We start from the raw sequence: 16375 nt of genomic DNA, 5'->3' as shown, positions 1-16375 counted from the left end.
CTGGACGATTAATGGAGGCAGGCCTATAGATTTGCGTGACGATATCTATTCTCTTTCTAAAGAAGAAAAGCAGTCTAAAATGTACCAATACTGGATTCTGAAAAATGTGCACAAGGAAAATAGTGGCACTACATGTACAGGTACTAGTGTTCTTCTTACTGCGTTATGATGAAAATTATTTGTAATCGCCACACTACATTGCGATTTTAAAAGGATTTCAGATTTTAGGATTGATTTGTATTTGCAGTTGGATCTGGGACATAACAATTTGCCACGGGTGGAAAAAGATTTGTTAGAAAACTGGAGAGTCTTGAAGTATCTGAACTTGGAAGGAAACCCCTGGATGTGCGACTGTGAGAGTCAGTGGATGGTCACTGGACTGTTGCCCCAAGTACAGAAGTTACTCTACAACGATAGTCTCAAGTAAGTGTATCACTTTTGGTCAGCTTTGTGTTGGATATGCCTACAGATTTTGTGGCTACAAAGCGCACTTTAGATCAGCCATGGCACATCAATATGGGGAAAAGATTCGACTGAGATGACGAGCAGTGTCAGTATTTTTAATTTTGGAGTAGGAAGTGTGGAAGGAGCACTTGATTAAAGGGCGTAATGTTGATGTCCTTTCTCCTCTTCCTCCTCTTGTTCTCCTCTTCTTCATCTCCCTCTTGTTCTTGTTCTTCCTCTTCCTCTTGGTATTCCTCATCTTGTTCTTCCTCTTCATCTCCCTCTTGGTATTCCTCATCTTGTTCTTCCTCTTCATCTCCCTCTTGGTATTCCTCATCTTGTTCTTCCTCTTCATCTCCCTCTTGGTATTCCTCATCTTGTTCTTCCTCTTCATCTCCCTCTTGGTATTCCTCATCTTGTTCTTCCTCTTCATCTCCCTCTTGGTATTCCTCATCTTGTTCTTCCTCTTCATCTTGTTCTTCCTCTTCATCTCCCTCTTGGTATTCCTCATCTTGTTCTTCCTCTTCATCTTGTTCTTCCTCTTCCTCTTATTCTTCCTCTTCATCTCCCTCTTGTTCTTTCTCTTCCTCTTCCTCTTCCTCTTGGTATTCTTCATCTTGTTCTTCCTCTTCATCTCCCTCTGTTCTTGTTCTTTCTCTTCCTCTTGGTATTCTTCATCTTGTTCTTCCTCTCCCTCTTATTCTTCCTCTTCATCTCCCTCTTGTTCTTTCTCTTCCTCTTCCTCTTGGTATTCTTCATCTTGTTCTTCCTCTTCATCTTGTTCTTCCTCTCCCTCTTATTCTTCCTCTTCATCTCCCTCTTGTTCTTTCTCTTCCTCTTCCTCTTCCTCTTGGTATTCTTCATCTTGTTCTTCCTCTTCATCTCCCTCTTGTTCTTGTTCTCTCTCTTCCTCTTCCTCTTGGCATTCTTCATCTTGTTCTTCCTCTTTATCTCCCTCTTGTTCTTGTTCTTGTTCTTTCTCTTCCTCTTGGCATTCTTCATCTTGTTCTTCCTCTTCATCTCCCTCTTGTTCTTTCTCTTCCTCTTCCTCTTGGCATTCTTCATCTTGTTCTTCCTCTTTATCTCCCTCTTGTTCTTGTTCTTCCTCTTCCTCTTGGTATTTCTCCTCTTGTTCTTCCTCTCCCTCTTGTTTTTCCTGTTATTGTTCTTCCTCTTCATCTCCCTCTTGTTCTTCTTCTTCCTCTTGGTATTCTCATCTTGTTCTTCCCTTTCATCTCCCTCTTGTTCTTGTTCTTCCTCTTCATCTTTTCTTTCTCTCCCTCTTTTCTTCCTCTTGTTCTTGTTATAACACTGTTTCTTAATTTGAAGAAACTTAAAGTTATTCTTGAGATACAATTTTAATTATTGCTTCACTTTGTGCATTTGGAATGATTTTTGTGCCCTTTTGTTCTGGATAAATATTTCAACATTGACCCGTTGTGCAAAAAGGGACCTAAAGTCGTGAAAGGAAATTTTACAGGAGAACAAAATAACGAATTTGCGGTGTAAAAATTGCATTTCTATGTTTTGATATCTTGCACTACCTGTAGGCTTTTTTACATACTAAACTAGGACGTAGTTTTACACAATGCATCTTAAATACTTAAATCTTTCTTATAGCTGCTAAGAAAACAAATGAAAACTTTAATTTGCATTTTTCTTGAAAAGTACATTATGTAATATCAATATTCAATAAATAATATATTAAAACTATAGCACTTAGAACCATGATTTTTTTTTAATGCTCAGTATTTCATTCTCTTTTTGAAACCACAAGAAACAAAAAAATGAAAAATCCGACTTTAGGTCTCATTTCCTGGAACTAGTCACATTTGGTATTATGTTCTGTATATTATTGAGTCGAAAGATTGACTTTAGATTTTTCATTGTTGCGGTAAGCAAAATAGTGCCTCACTCAAATATAAGTAAAGCCGAACATAAACAATTGAACAGGTTACATCAGTTGCTTGTTTATGAGGACGACGTGAATATATTAGGAGGAAATCCACAAACTATTTGGGAAAACATGGGAAATTTAATTGAAGCAAGTAAGGTGATAGGTTTGGAAGTAAATTCCGAAAAGACAAAGTATATGATCATATCTTGTGACCAGAACATAGTACGAAATAGAAATAAAAATTTTATCCTTTGAAGAGGTGGAAAAATTAAAATACTTTAGAGCAACAGTAACAAATATAAAGTCCACACCTGTGGAGTAACGGTTAGCGCGTCTAGCCGCGAAACCAGGTGACCCGGGTTCGATTCCCGGTCGGGACAAGTTACCTGGTTGAGGTTTTTTCCGGGGTTTTCCCTCAACCCAATATGAGCAAATGCTGGGTAACTTTCGGTGTTGGACCCCGGACTCATTTCACCGGCATTATCATCTTCATCTCATTCAGACGCTAAATAACCTAAGATGTTGATAAAGCGTCGTAAAATAACCAACTAAAAAAAAAACAAATATAAATGACACTCGAGAGGAAATTAAACGCAGAATAAATATGGATAATGCCTGCTATTATTCGGTTGAGAAGCTTTTATCATCTAGTCTGCTTTCAAAAAAACTGAAAGTTGAAATTAAAAAAAAAAGTTACATTACCGTTGTTCTGTATGACTGTGAAACTTTTGGACACCCACTTTGAGAGAGGAACAGAGATTAAGGGTGTTCGAGAATAAGATGCTTAGGAAAATAACTTCATCTCTCTTAGCCCCAAATAATTTCCTAAGCACCTTATTCTGAACACCCTTAATCTCTGTTCCTCTCTCAAAGTGGGTGTCCAAAAGTTTCACAACCATACAGAACAACTGATAATATAACTTTTTTTTTATAAACTCTAACTTTCAATTATTTGAAAGTAGATTAGATGACAAAAACTTCTCAACCGAATAATAACAGACATTTCCCATACCGGTATTTATTCTGCGTTTAATTTCCTCTCGAGTGTCATTTATATTTGTTACTGTTGCTCCAAAGTATTTGAAGTTTTCCACCTCTTCAAAGGATAAATTTCCGATTTTAATATTTGTATTTCGTACTATGTTCTAGTCACAAGACAATCATATACTGGTACTTTGTCTTTTCGGGATTTACTTCCAAACCTATCCCCTTACTTGCTTCAATTATAATTTCCGTGTTTTCCCCTCATAGTTTGTGAATTTTCTCCTAATATATTCATGTGATCAGCATAAAATGCAGCTGATGTAACCTGTTCAATTCCAAACCCTCTCTCTTTTTCTGGAATTTTCTAATGGCATATTCTAGAGCATTATAATAATAATAATAATAATAATAATAATAATAATAATAATCCGTGGCGCTACAGCCCGTGAAGGGCCCAGACCGACTAGCCGGCTGCTGGCCTCACGCCCACATGTCGAAGTAGAGGTGGACGATCATCCAACCAGAATGGAAGTATCGTGTGGTTAGCACGATGATCCCCTCAGCTGTTATAGCTGGCTTTCACAACCGGATTTTGCTACCTATCGCAGCTCCCCAAATGCATCACAATACTGGGTGGGCACTGGTCCCATACACTGGCCGAAATTGCATGAAAAAATTTCTTCCCCATGAGGACTCGTACCAGTGCGCATTCTGTAACGCGAGTCCTAGACAGGATGTCTTAGACCACGACATCACAGATTATGCACATACATTATATAAGCCTTTTCCCTAACAGTAATATTTCTGACTTCATGTGTTTTGCTTGTAAGCCGACGAAATTGTACTTCCTGGCGAATTTGCTTAGTTTGTAAATAGCCAACTGCAGATCATCTCAGTTCTCACTAAAATTACCTCGTTATAAAGCAACAGGAAGACATTTTAAATTCTTTTATGAATTTCAAAGTTATTTGTTAAAAGCAACTGACATTTCTTGATGACTAAGGCAATATATACATTAAATAATGAAATGTTATGTGATAGATGTGTGGAACCAGAAGAGATGAGAGGCCGCAAGTTAGTTGACTTGGAAGTGCGCAACTACCACATGCGATGTTTGGATGCTGACGGAAATCACCCCGAGAAGGATGCCAAATTGCTTGTTGGAATGCTGGTGGGAGTTCTGATTGCCATTCCTCTCACGTTGGCAGCATTATTCCTCTTCCGCAAGACACGATTTGGAGCCAGCTTCTTCTCCCGTGGGCCGGCTGACTATTCTCGAGCATTTTACAGTCGTGCAGATACCGGTGATAACTGAGGCAGATACTGTCATGGATTGAAATGAAGTTACATTCACGCTCCAGCCTAGGGAACTATCACTATTCAGTTCCGAGTTCTGTGTCCGTGGCTTATTTGTGACGTCTGCTACTGAGAGATGACTAGCTAAGCATCATATGAAATGGGATATTCTCGTAGCTACTATTGATACAAGAAGCATATTGCACCCTATAGATATATGGACTCTTCTCATGAAATTTCAGCACTCTCTCTTACACTTGTTTTCAATATTTCATATGATTACACAGGAAGCAACATCTTGTCACCATCAGCTGAGACTCTGTTTTCATGTAGTGCAACAAACTGACACAAAATTTAAGTTCCCGTATGTTCATCGCTTTAAATTTATCACCAGTGTATTTAAAATACAAATATTAAGATATATTGTAGTAATAATAAATTTAACTGTAATTTAGTTGTAATAATTTAGGGCATATGAACTAATTGCTAGTACACAAAATGACTTGCATCTCACATGGTCTGGCAAGATAAATTTTGCTACACTTTCTCCGGCATCATGTTGCCGATTTAAAGCTAGAAGCACAGTCTAGTACATACAGTCACGAAGCTCAATATGTAGGGAATATGCATCCAATGACAGTTGAACTTTTGTTGCTAGCCACTAGGATCGCTACTATCGCACAGTCTATTGTTCCTAGTATTCTCAGTTGCTAACTGCTTGGAGCGCTGTATCGCGAGAAATGCAAAAAATCACTTCAAGCTTGGTGATTGTATGTACTAGACTGTGCTAGTAGACAATTTTAAGAAGAAATCCCGTAATCTGGTCTGTTCTCTTTCTGTCAACATTGTACTCATCCAGCAAGGAAGTCTGTATCTGAAAATCCTCTTTTTCTAGAGAACAGTAATGCTGTTTCGTCACTAAAACTGAAAACCAGTATAACAATCACTGTCAGAATCATGTTGCCAATCAATATGCTGTCTCTTTCCCAGTACGCCTACTTCTACATTTCCACAGTCTGTCCACTTATGTTTATCACTCTAGCCCACTACTTGAACTGATATCCTTGGTCATTATCCCGCACATAAACTTGACTCTTCTATCGGACCACAGAACTCGGAACTCTTTTCATATGTCAAAAAGAACTAATTTAAATATTTCATTTATGAACTATACAGAATATTCCCGTGAACTTCGAAAAAGAACTCAGATCTTGTTCTAGGGAAGAAAATAAACCAGATGTCCGTATACATTTTGCTGAAGATGTTTTATTCTCCATTAAGAGAAAGAGAAAGAGAAAGAGAAAGAGAAAGAGAAAGAGAAAGAGAAAGAGAAAGAGAAAGAGAAAGAGAAAAAGAAAGAAAGAAAGAAAGAAAGACGGAATGAGTGATAGACACTTTTTGTCACATTCTGTGACTGTCTCTTTCGAATTTAAATCCTTCAGAAATTTGTAGTCAATCGTTTTTTCTTCACACATTACTTTCAAAAGTTCGACTGCATTTCTTCTGCATAAAAAGTCCACTGTATATCTAATGTCTCCTCTAAGTTACGCAGGTGCATTCTCTTACTCTGAATTGTTGCTGCACAATAATTATGTTTTTAACCAATGCTGAGTTCTTGGCAATACAGCCATTAATTCTTCTGCTCTCCAATAAAGGAAAGTGATAAATTTCTCCTAAAGTGCCACGCAATCTTCAGGTCGTGTAAAAGCTTTTGTTTAGAGAATTAGGAGGTCTACATAGCTGGAAAAATAATTAGCAGGAATGTAGGCCCTATCTAAGAAATGTAGACCACGTCATGTACAATGCATCTTGGAAATGTTAGGGACTATCGAAAATTAAAACATTCTCAACAAAACATGTCCTCAATTCTTTACAAATTCACCGCAATGCCTTATATGTAACGCTAATGGTAATAAGATACACGTTTTATAAAAATGCGATATTAAAATAACTTTATGAAAGTTGTATAATATATCATTATATGAAAAACACAAAAGAAGTCACCTGTATGTCCTAGTGCAGCCCTGGACATAAAGGGGAACGGAAAAGGAAAGGAGATACCCCCTCCCATTTTCGCTTCACCGCCCCAGAAACAAACCATAGTAAAGCAATGTGCATCAGTGGTGGATTTTAGGCAACCAACAAGAGTTGAAAGCTATGATGCATGCCTTATACAATCCGTCACTCGGCAATGCTTTCCTTCAGATCTACTCGTATCAGTCCAATACATAACTGTCTCTGCAAAGGAATGTGGAGTGGGAATTAAGGGGTAATCTGCAGTATCTCAATTGTGATCAACATCCAGGCCTCTCCTAGTGTAACCTTAAATCATAATTTTCTTGCCATGATAAGAGAATATTTTCTGTCAAACTTTGTAAGACAAAGTTGTAGGTACATAATTTGAAAAATGGAACAAATTGAAACTATTTTAGAAGAACTTAGATGGAATTAATAACTATTTTTATATGTAGTCGTTCGTAGTGAGTTGGTTGTTCTTTACCATAAGTACTTGCCATTAGCTCCAATATTTCGGATTCAAACTTGGCTCAGGCAGACTGATTTTTAAGAAAGAAAAAAATCTCTTTAGCAAAGGGATTAAGACAAGAATTTTATGACATAGACTTACAGTAGAGAAAATAACCCTGTCCCTATACGGTAGAGAGAGCTTCAGGTTAGATTTAACTAGCTAATGTCAAAATTCAGCTTTACTAGTCATCTTCCTTGTCTGTCACCTTATCATAGAGAGTAATGCATTTTGCCTTATAAATGCTCCATCTAAGAAAAGGGAGTTCAACTGCCAGACCATCAATCTGGAAAGGTTTTCATTCATCATACCTAAAAGAATCATTTATTAACCATTATTAGTAGTAAATATGAAACTGATGGGAAAAAGCCATTTGTATTAGACATTCAATATCTATGGTTAACTATTAATAACCCACAAAGAAAGGAAAATACCTTTAGGAAGGTAATATAGTGCATACATTTTATCTTTCCACACTTGCGTACGGGACTGGTGTCGACACTAAGTAGTTGCATATATGCTGCCATACAAGAACATACATAGTCATTGATAAGGTGGGGTCGACCTGGTTGGCGAGTTGGTATAGCACTGGCCTTCTATGCCCAAGGTTGCGGGTTCGATCCCGGGCCAGGTCGATGGCATTTAAGTGTGCTTAAATGCGACAGGCTCATGTCAGTAGATTTACTGGCATGTAAAAGAACTCCTGTGGGACAAAATTCCGGCACATCTGGCGATGCTGATATAACCTCTGCAGTTGCGAGCGTCGTTAAATAAAACATAACTTTTTTTTTTTTGATAAGGTGGGTTATCGGTTACTGTGTGCAGTAATGAGTTGAGTTTTCGAGCAGTAAATTTGTTCATTTCTCTGTTTGTATTTGCTGTTTCAGTCATAGTTCAGAGATTTAACACAGAACAAAGAATTTTAAATTGAAAACAATGAATCACCTACTCAGTGTCACAGAGAATTTCAAGAACTTTTTCTGGGGTTGATCCTGCTATATAAATTGTTCATGAGTGTAAAACATCAGCTGCTGATACAATAATTCAAATGAATGCATTTATGGGTAATACTTCTCGATTATCAACATTTAGTGTTCGGAATATCAGTTTCTATTTCGACTTCCGATCAAAAAGCTTGTATAAAACAAGATAAATTAACAAGTTATTCTATCATAGTTCATAAAATAGTGAATAAATTCAAAACTACGGGATCAGTATTTGACAAGAAAAGAAGAAGGCATTATGTTTCAAAAGGGGAAAAGCTAGAAGTATCAGTGGTTGATTAGAACAATCACCACGAAAATCTCTCACGAAGTTACCACAACAAGTGGGGGTCAGCCATATTGCCATATATCAACACATGATGCTGGAGAATTACTAAAATTCATCCATATAAGGTTGCATAAGTGAACGCCTTAGAGCCTGGAGATCCATACAGGAGAATCAATTTTGCAACTAGTTTCTTCACTCTGTAAATGACGGCCATTTAAACCCACAATTAGTGATTTTTTAGTGACAGGACATAGTTTCACTTGCATGGACGAATTAACATTCAAAATACTTGGTATTGGTCAATAAATAATCCAAGACATACACGAAAGTTGGTGTGTAGTTTCTCATAAGTGCGAAATGAATAATTGCTCTATATTTTCCCATGCAACAATTAATGCTAACCGATTTCAAGTCTTAATTTTGTATCGGTTTTTTCTCCCAAACGAAGAAGAATGAAGGTATAGTGTTTTCCAGCAAAGACGTGGCTAGAGCTCATATAGCTGCAACTTCATTGCTTGCGATTGCTGACGTCTTTGATGAGCGGATTATTACTGAAGAATTGTGGCCTGCTCGATCCCCAGACCTAACGCCCTGCGATTTTTATTTGTAGGGCAGTTTAAAAGACAGTGTACCGGTATAAATTAAATCCGTTAACACTGGGCGAACTGCAAAACAACATGCAAGAATAAATAGCCAGTATTTCGGGAGCAGAGCTGCTATGTGTGAATCAAAATGTGTTTAGATGCACTTTCAATATCGTCTTTGAAACGATGAGCATTTCTTTCAGCACTTTCACGACTTCAAAATGTAAAGAACTGTCAGTTCTACAGTTTATCTCGTGTGTTCTTGACTCATAACCGAGTACTAAGTGCAGGTCGTTTATGGGCAGCTGCCCTGTGCACTATCACTCTACTTCCATAAGCGTGGAAAGATAAAATGTATGTACTGTATTCTGAGGCTGTAACATGCCATTAAGATCATCCAGTACACAGGATGATGATGATGATGATGATACCAAAACAAAATTCTGTTCAGAATTTTAATCCAATAATAAAATGTAGCCTACTATTATTGTGTATGACAATAGTAATTCTTATTTTAATCTATTTATAAATCCTATAAAGAAGTTTATGCTCGATCATGCCGAAATGTAGTAATTATACACCTGGTAGCAGACCTTTAATGTATGTCATTAAAGTACACCTACTCATTAAAGGTCAGGTCTTTCAGCCAATGACGACTCAGGTTACAACTGTTCAGCCAATGACAGGTCAGCTTTCTACCGTTATAAAACCGCAAGTATCGATTATTCTCGGATATGCAATCGAAAGAGAATTAGCGAAAAGTCACGGAGGCTGGAAATCCAATACTGTCGCAGAAGGTTATGTTCTGTTACTATAATAATTAGCGTTAATTGTAAATAATATTCAAATAAATTCAATTTGTCATCTCGTTTTTCAATGTCTAATTTAATTTCAATGTTATCTCTGTAGGTTCTTATGGCCTAGCAAGGTCAATGTGGACATCTGTTCCTCGGAAAAAAATCAATACTTTCTCGTCTGCGCACATCTCACAACATACGGGACATTGCTAAAAAATTAATAATATCAAGTTAGAAATATGGTCGAGCATAAAAAGTCGTATGAAACTCGCCTATAATGGTAATTAAGAAGCTCGTATGAAAATTATGAAACTCGCACTCGTTTCATAAATATCCATACTCACTTCTTAATTACCTTCATTATAGGCTCGTTGCATAATGTACTATTATCATATGACCATAATTACATTCGCATACAGAAGCTACTGTGCATTCTTTCTTTATATCCTGGCAGCTATATCTCAGCTATCATTAAACTTTGTGCAAGCGTAACTCTCGACAATATTTTAATAAATTGAAAGTTGAGAATGATATAGTCCTAAGCCACAAAGACAAAACTTTACAGGAGAGTGTATTAAAAGTTTAGAATCCAATGCTATTAGGTGCGGTATCATAAATTCTTCAGCATATATTCCTCTCCTTTGTTGAGTCAATTTTATAATTTTTTACTAGTGGCTTACCCATTTATGAAAGAAATGAACCCGCACAAAGAACTATCTTTGTTAAAAGTGTGGCTTTGGAATATCTCATTCTCACCATTTCAATTGGAATAACTTTGTCTTGCAACCATTGTCTTATATTCTATTTATCAGATAAGTGGCCATAATGATGGCAAATTAAGTCCATATATAGTATGTGTGTAGTCACAATGTGATAAATGTCTGCTAATGAATTCATTTTATTCTCTGTGTTATAGTGTGTAATGAAATTAATTCTTTCTTTTATCCTCTGTGAAACTTGTATGTCTGTCACTGAAGTATGTTTTATTTAGTGAAAACATACTTTCCATGTCACAAGACGTTACTGATAGTCGCATAATACAGAAACGAAAAATAGAATATCTCTAATGATAATACTATCTTCAGGACCTAGTACAAATATAAAAGTAATATGATTTAAGGATTCAACATTATTCGACATGGAATTTTCCATCATGTGGTAGATGCAGAAATATCCAAAATTTTGAAGTTGCATATTAGTTCATTCATAAGAAAAAGCAAGACAATGGGAACCTACATATTGTACCTATTATTACAAGTCTATATATTATTCTACGTTCAGTTCAAGCCAATATGTAACTATGATACAGTGTAAAATCCAAAAGTCTTGCATCATATAAATAATTTATCAATGGCACAAATATTCGAGGTTCTGTAAGAACATCTCTAGTAATACAACTACTGTATAACATTACGTCTCTAAATAATGATGGTCATTTCTTCAGAAACTTTTTCACTGAAATGTTCTTTTTTTATTTAACTTCCTATTGCTCGAATGTAGAGTATAAGGATGATTCAGGAGGAATAGTAAATATTTTAGGGGGGTGGTAGTTTTTTTGTCAAATTTATTTATATATGCTTTAATATCTGTTTTCATATCGTGTGTTAGGATCTGTGGATATATCAGTAGGCTATTGTTACTGTTGTTGAGTTTCTGTTTTCTATTGTGTGTTGTAGATGGATTGTGTTGATGTAACCGATTTTAGATTTTGATTAATGTTTATGATATTGGTGATTGAGGCGGTGATGAATTATGGTATGTAAATTTCCAATCCGATATTTGCCTTTGTGACTGAGGGAAACCATGAAAAACTCCAGTCAGATTGGCCGGCCACAGAGTTTGAACTCGGGACATTCCGAATACAAGTATCAAATGCTACTGTCTGAGCCAATTCGCTTAGTTGGGGTGATAGTATGGATTATTTTGAGTGAAAAAGTTCATATAAACTTGTATCCAATGCTCAATGGGAGTGGAGATAGAGCTGTTTGAATATTACACATAACAAGCATTACAAGTAGCAAGAAGGAAAGACAAATGACGTTTAATGATTACATGTATTTCTTATTTATATGGTATCAATACATTTCAACAGTTCAATGCACTTTTCAGCTTTGTTGACAACAGTAAGTATTGCTCTTCTGAGGTCCTCTCGTAGTTTTTTTTTAGGGCAGCACTACCCATAATGCGAGCAACCAATTCATTCCTTGTGTTTACTTTATTTATGTACACTTCGCCTTTGATCCAACCGCACAAGTAAAAATCGACAGGAGTAAGGTCTGGAGACCTTGGTGGTCAATGCACGTGACCATCACGGCCAATCCATCAGCCTGGGAATGTGGAACTTAGATGATGTGTTCTCGACGACTAAAATATACAGGAGCTCAGTCAGCTGGAATAACATGCCCATCTTTGTAGTTACAGAAACTACAAACAGCCATTTATCTACACTCATTATGAAGAGTGCTCCCCTCAGCCAATCTCAGAAAAGCAACATATAGGCCTACTACTCCTTGTACGTAGTAATTTGTTATTTTTTATACCATTTGTAAGACTTGTTATGTTTAACATTCAAACAGCTGTATCTCCATGCCCATTGAAAATTAGACACATGTTTATATGAACTTTTTTACTCAGAATAGTCTATACTACCATCCCTTAAAATATTTACTATTCCTTCTGAATCACCCACTATATGACAAAAAAAAACATTGTAGTATTTTCCAGAGTAAAATTAGTGTTGCAGAAAGAATTATTTATAATCATGACAATTTTTGTAAAAATTTGTGTGACTGAGTTTGTATGAATGACGATGAATATCAATTGTATTGTTTGCAGTTCGGTATGACCGGATATACAAATATGACTTGTGATGTGAAAATTTCTTCCTATCTGTAACTTAATGTAGTCTATTTATAAGAGTATTTTTTTCTGAAAGGGGTGGTTCGAGAGCATTTACATCAACCTCTTGTTCTTCAGATAACTTCTTCTGAGCTTACCATAATTGACTGTAAACGTTTTTAAAGTGTATGAAAAAAACAGGTATTGTATTACATATTTCAGAATTCTTTAAATAATGAGTCACATACTATTGTTTCTAATATTGTTACATAATTGAAAATAATGAATGTGATACATATCGAGTATGATGTTTCAATTTCACACTTATTCTAATGGATGTAGGATGTACACATTTCACTAATTTTATTATATATACGTATATTGTAATAACTAAAACAGGTAATTTCTCAAAATTTCTGTGTTCCATTATCAGCGCTTATTACTGTTTTCTTGTATATTTACTAGATTACACGAGGCTTACGATTTCGTTGTAATTATTTTTGTTGAGAAAAATATGTTAAATCTGTATTGTTTTGTTATGAACTTGTAGTACGGTAAATGAAAATAATAAAAAGTACAAAGGAAAAAATTACAGTCCTATCAATTTCCCTTCTTCTTTCTTTCATGTACCAGTAGCTACGTCATAAACAGATATAATATGCCTTGTATGTTTTTTGTGGGCCTATAACACATACGAGTACATTGTCAAACTGTTCGTTAAATAATGTAATCCTTTGCAATAGTCACTCACCTGATGAGGTCTTATTAAGTCACTTCTGTGTGATTCATTCCAGGATCCTCGTCAATGCTTGTCTATGAATAAGTTGCTTAAAATTCTAAAATAATAAAAAGACCACCACTATGACGTTCTAATAATAATTAATTCTCGTTATTTAGAGTCGGATTTTATCGAATTTTCTAATAAGATTCTTACTATATACAAAACTATAGAACATAGCTTGTTCCAAAAAAAGAATGCCTTTGTTGTCCCTAACTTCTTGTTAATATCAACATCTACTGGTTCACACCTGTGGAGTAACAGCGTGTCTGACCGTGAAACCAGATGGCCCAGGTTCGAATCCCGATTGGGGTAAATTACCTGGTTGAGGTTTTTTCCGGGGTTTTCCCTCAACCCAATACGAGCAAATACTGGGTAACTATCGGTGCTGGACCCCCCAAACTCATTTCACTGGTATTATCACCTTCATTTCTTTCAGATGCTAAATAACTTGAGATGTTGATACAGCAACGTAAAATAACCCATAAAAATATCTGACATACTTTTTTTTTTTTTATAATTACAACCTCTTATCTTTCCTTCTACAGCTGAATGTGTCATCTGAGACATTCAAAATACAAATAACATTTTTTTTCGGAAAACGTACTACTTGTCATTGTCATTTTTTTTTATTATAAGACATAGACCAAGATGATATAAAAAAAACATCGATTGGAAGGAGATATCTACAGTAAGCATGGTAGGCTTTCTTATCGTGGAATTAAAAATGGAATAACAGTCCCATTACTAGGCCTACTGCCAGAAATGAATATTTTTAAAACTTTGCTACCAGCATGTATTAAGATAGGTGTCCCTGATATGGCCATGCTAAGGTTTGAGAATTTTTCTAGCCGCCATTTTGAAAAAAGTTTAAACCACTTTTTTCTTACTCGTTCTCAGTCTAATGGACTTTCTTAAAACAATTTCCTTTCCCCATAAAAATAGCTTTAATTGCCCAAAAAGTCCCAAATTCCAAAAGTCTACCTAGTGGCCATATCAGGAATATGTGCACATGACATGGCCACCCTTGTTCCATGTTCTACAAATCGTGATTGTTTTCAGTTTGATAGCGCAGTTGTGCTAAAATTGAATAATTTTGGTGTAAAATGAATAAATATGACACTTAATAATCTTTTTTATAATTCAAAAGTGTAGTCAAAACAGGTATTTCCATAAAAAATTTAGCTGTTTTTCTTAAAATACAAAACTTTTGCGTAATCCCAGCTGTAAGGCATGTAAATTTGTCAGGTGAAAAAATAAAAGTGAAATGAACTTGATTGGCCATGGTGCATTTGATATGGCCATATCAGGAGCAGGTAAGCTTTCACGAAAATGGTTTGATTATGAACAACTCGTAAAAGATACGCCATCAACGACAACACCAATCAACAGAACATTAAATACTGAATGGAGTACGATGGTTTTCATGAAACAAGTCTTTGAAAAGCATGCATAAAACAAAGGAGACTTACCAGAGAAAAATAAGAAGAGGTCACATGAAAACCGCAAAACAGGCAACTGACGCCATATTGCTCAACCTAACTGGATGGAAAACGATCAAGTGACATATCAGGATGTACTTTCACTGGATGCTGCTGCAATTTAGCGGATTTTTTGGTTAACTAACTCACAATAGGTGGGTAGCCATATCAGGAACATGGCCATAACAGGAGCACCCACCTTGTAAAATATATTATTTCAAGTTCTGTGCATTTTAAACCGAACAAAAACCACGTAAAATCCTTTAGAATTCACTAGAGTGCACGCTCACTCCCCCGAGCGTAATACTCCTCCCTTAGTCTGATGTTGTCTGTGCATCTGACATAGTACCAGCACTATATCTCACCATATCAAAATTATGTTATAATGAATATTGAAATGGAGTGTGACAGTGGAATGATGGAGGGCAAGAAAAACCCTGAAGAACCTTGGCTTTGTTCACCACAAATACGACTCAATGGGATTTGAACCCAGGCCAGCAGTCGCCATATTTCACTGCTTTGCCAACTGATTTACCTAGGAGCCACCTTACAGTTGTGAAAAACTTCGGTAAAAATCTAACCAGGTTATCAGCCCGAGGACAGCCTCTGAGCAAGAATTCCACACGTTACTACTAGACCACGCCAGTAGGCCTATCCAGTTTCTTTCATACTAAATGTACCAGCAGAAAGAAGAAAAAGAGAACGTCCAAAAAAGATCTGACTAGGAGGAATTGAAGCAGCAATGAAGTCCAAAAAGTTAAAAGAAGACCAGTAATGGATGAACAGAGAGGAATGGCAAAGACGACAGCTGTTATGAAATCATACATACATACAGGCCTGGCCCAAACGAACTTCTTACATAGGGCCACTTATGATATTGACGCCCTGCGCTCCCATCCGGTTTTTCAAGGTTTTGGGCCTCCTAACACTGAAACCTAAATAATCCATTACAATAATTAAGGCTACTTTAAGTGACTTACCACCCTTGAAGACTCCATCCAGTGACATCCCTGATGAAAGTTAATGTTATTATACACTGCTTCGTTTCTTATACTGTCTGTTCATTTTACATGCTCCATCCTCCTCCATATCCATATTTCAAATGCTTCTAGTCGCTTCTCTTCACTTTGTCGTAATGCCCATGTTTCTATCTCATACAATGCTACACTCCACAGTCGACCTGGTTGGCGAGTTGGTATAGCACTGGCCTTCTACGCCCAAGGTTGCGGGTTCGATCCCGGACCAGGTGGATGGCATTTAAGTGTGCTTAAATGCAACAGGCTCATGTCAGTAGATTTACTGGCATGTAAAAGAACTCCTGCGGGACAAAATTCCGGCACATCCGGCGACGCTGATATAACCTCTGCAGTTGCGAGTGTCATTAAATAAAACATAACATTTAAAGCTACACTCCACACAAAGCACTTAATTAATCTCTTCCTTAGTTCTTTTTCCAGAGGTCCGCAGAAGACGTTTTTTC

At 36.4% G+C, this 16375-nt stretch overlaps 1 protein-coding gene across 2 annotated transcripts in view; it reads left to right on the top strand.

Annotated features, from left to right (window-relative positions):
* The window catches only part of LOC138694850 (leucine-rich repeat neuronal protein 1-like), a 34865-nt gene extending 29596 nt beyond the window's left edge, over positions 1 to 5269 (top strand). The window contains exons 6-7 of one of the 2 annotated variants that reach the window (XM_069818973.1): positions 248 to 423; positions 4367 to 5269. In XM_069818973.1, coding sequence (XP_069675074.1) covers positions 248 to 423; positions 4367 to 4640 — 450 coding nt within the window. In that variant the 3' untranslated portion in view covers positions 4641 to 5269. The remainder of the gene's footprint in view (positions 1 to 247; positions 424 to 4366) is intronic. The other variant, XM_069818972.1, reaches the window with a different exon arrangement.
* Positions 5270 to 16375: the final 11106 nt, after the last annotated feature.

Source organism: Periplaneta americana, chromosome 2 (genome assembly GCF_040183065.1).
Source record: "Periplaneta americana isolate PAMFEO1 chromosome 2, P.americana_PAMFEO1_priV1, whole genome shotgun sequence".
Taxonomy (NCBI): Eukaryota; Metazoa; Arthropoda; class Insecta; order Blattodea; family Blattidae; genus Periplaneta; species Periplaneta americana.
This window is presented reverse-complemented; position numbering and strand designations above follow the sequence as displayed.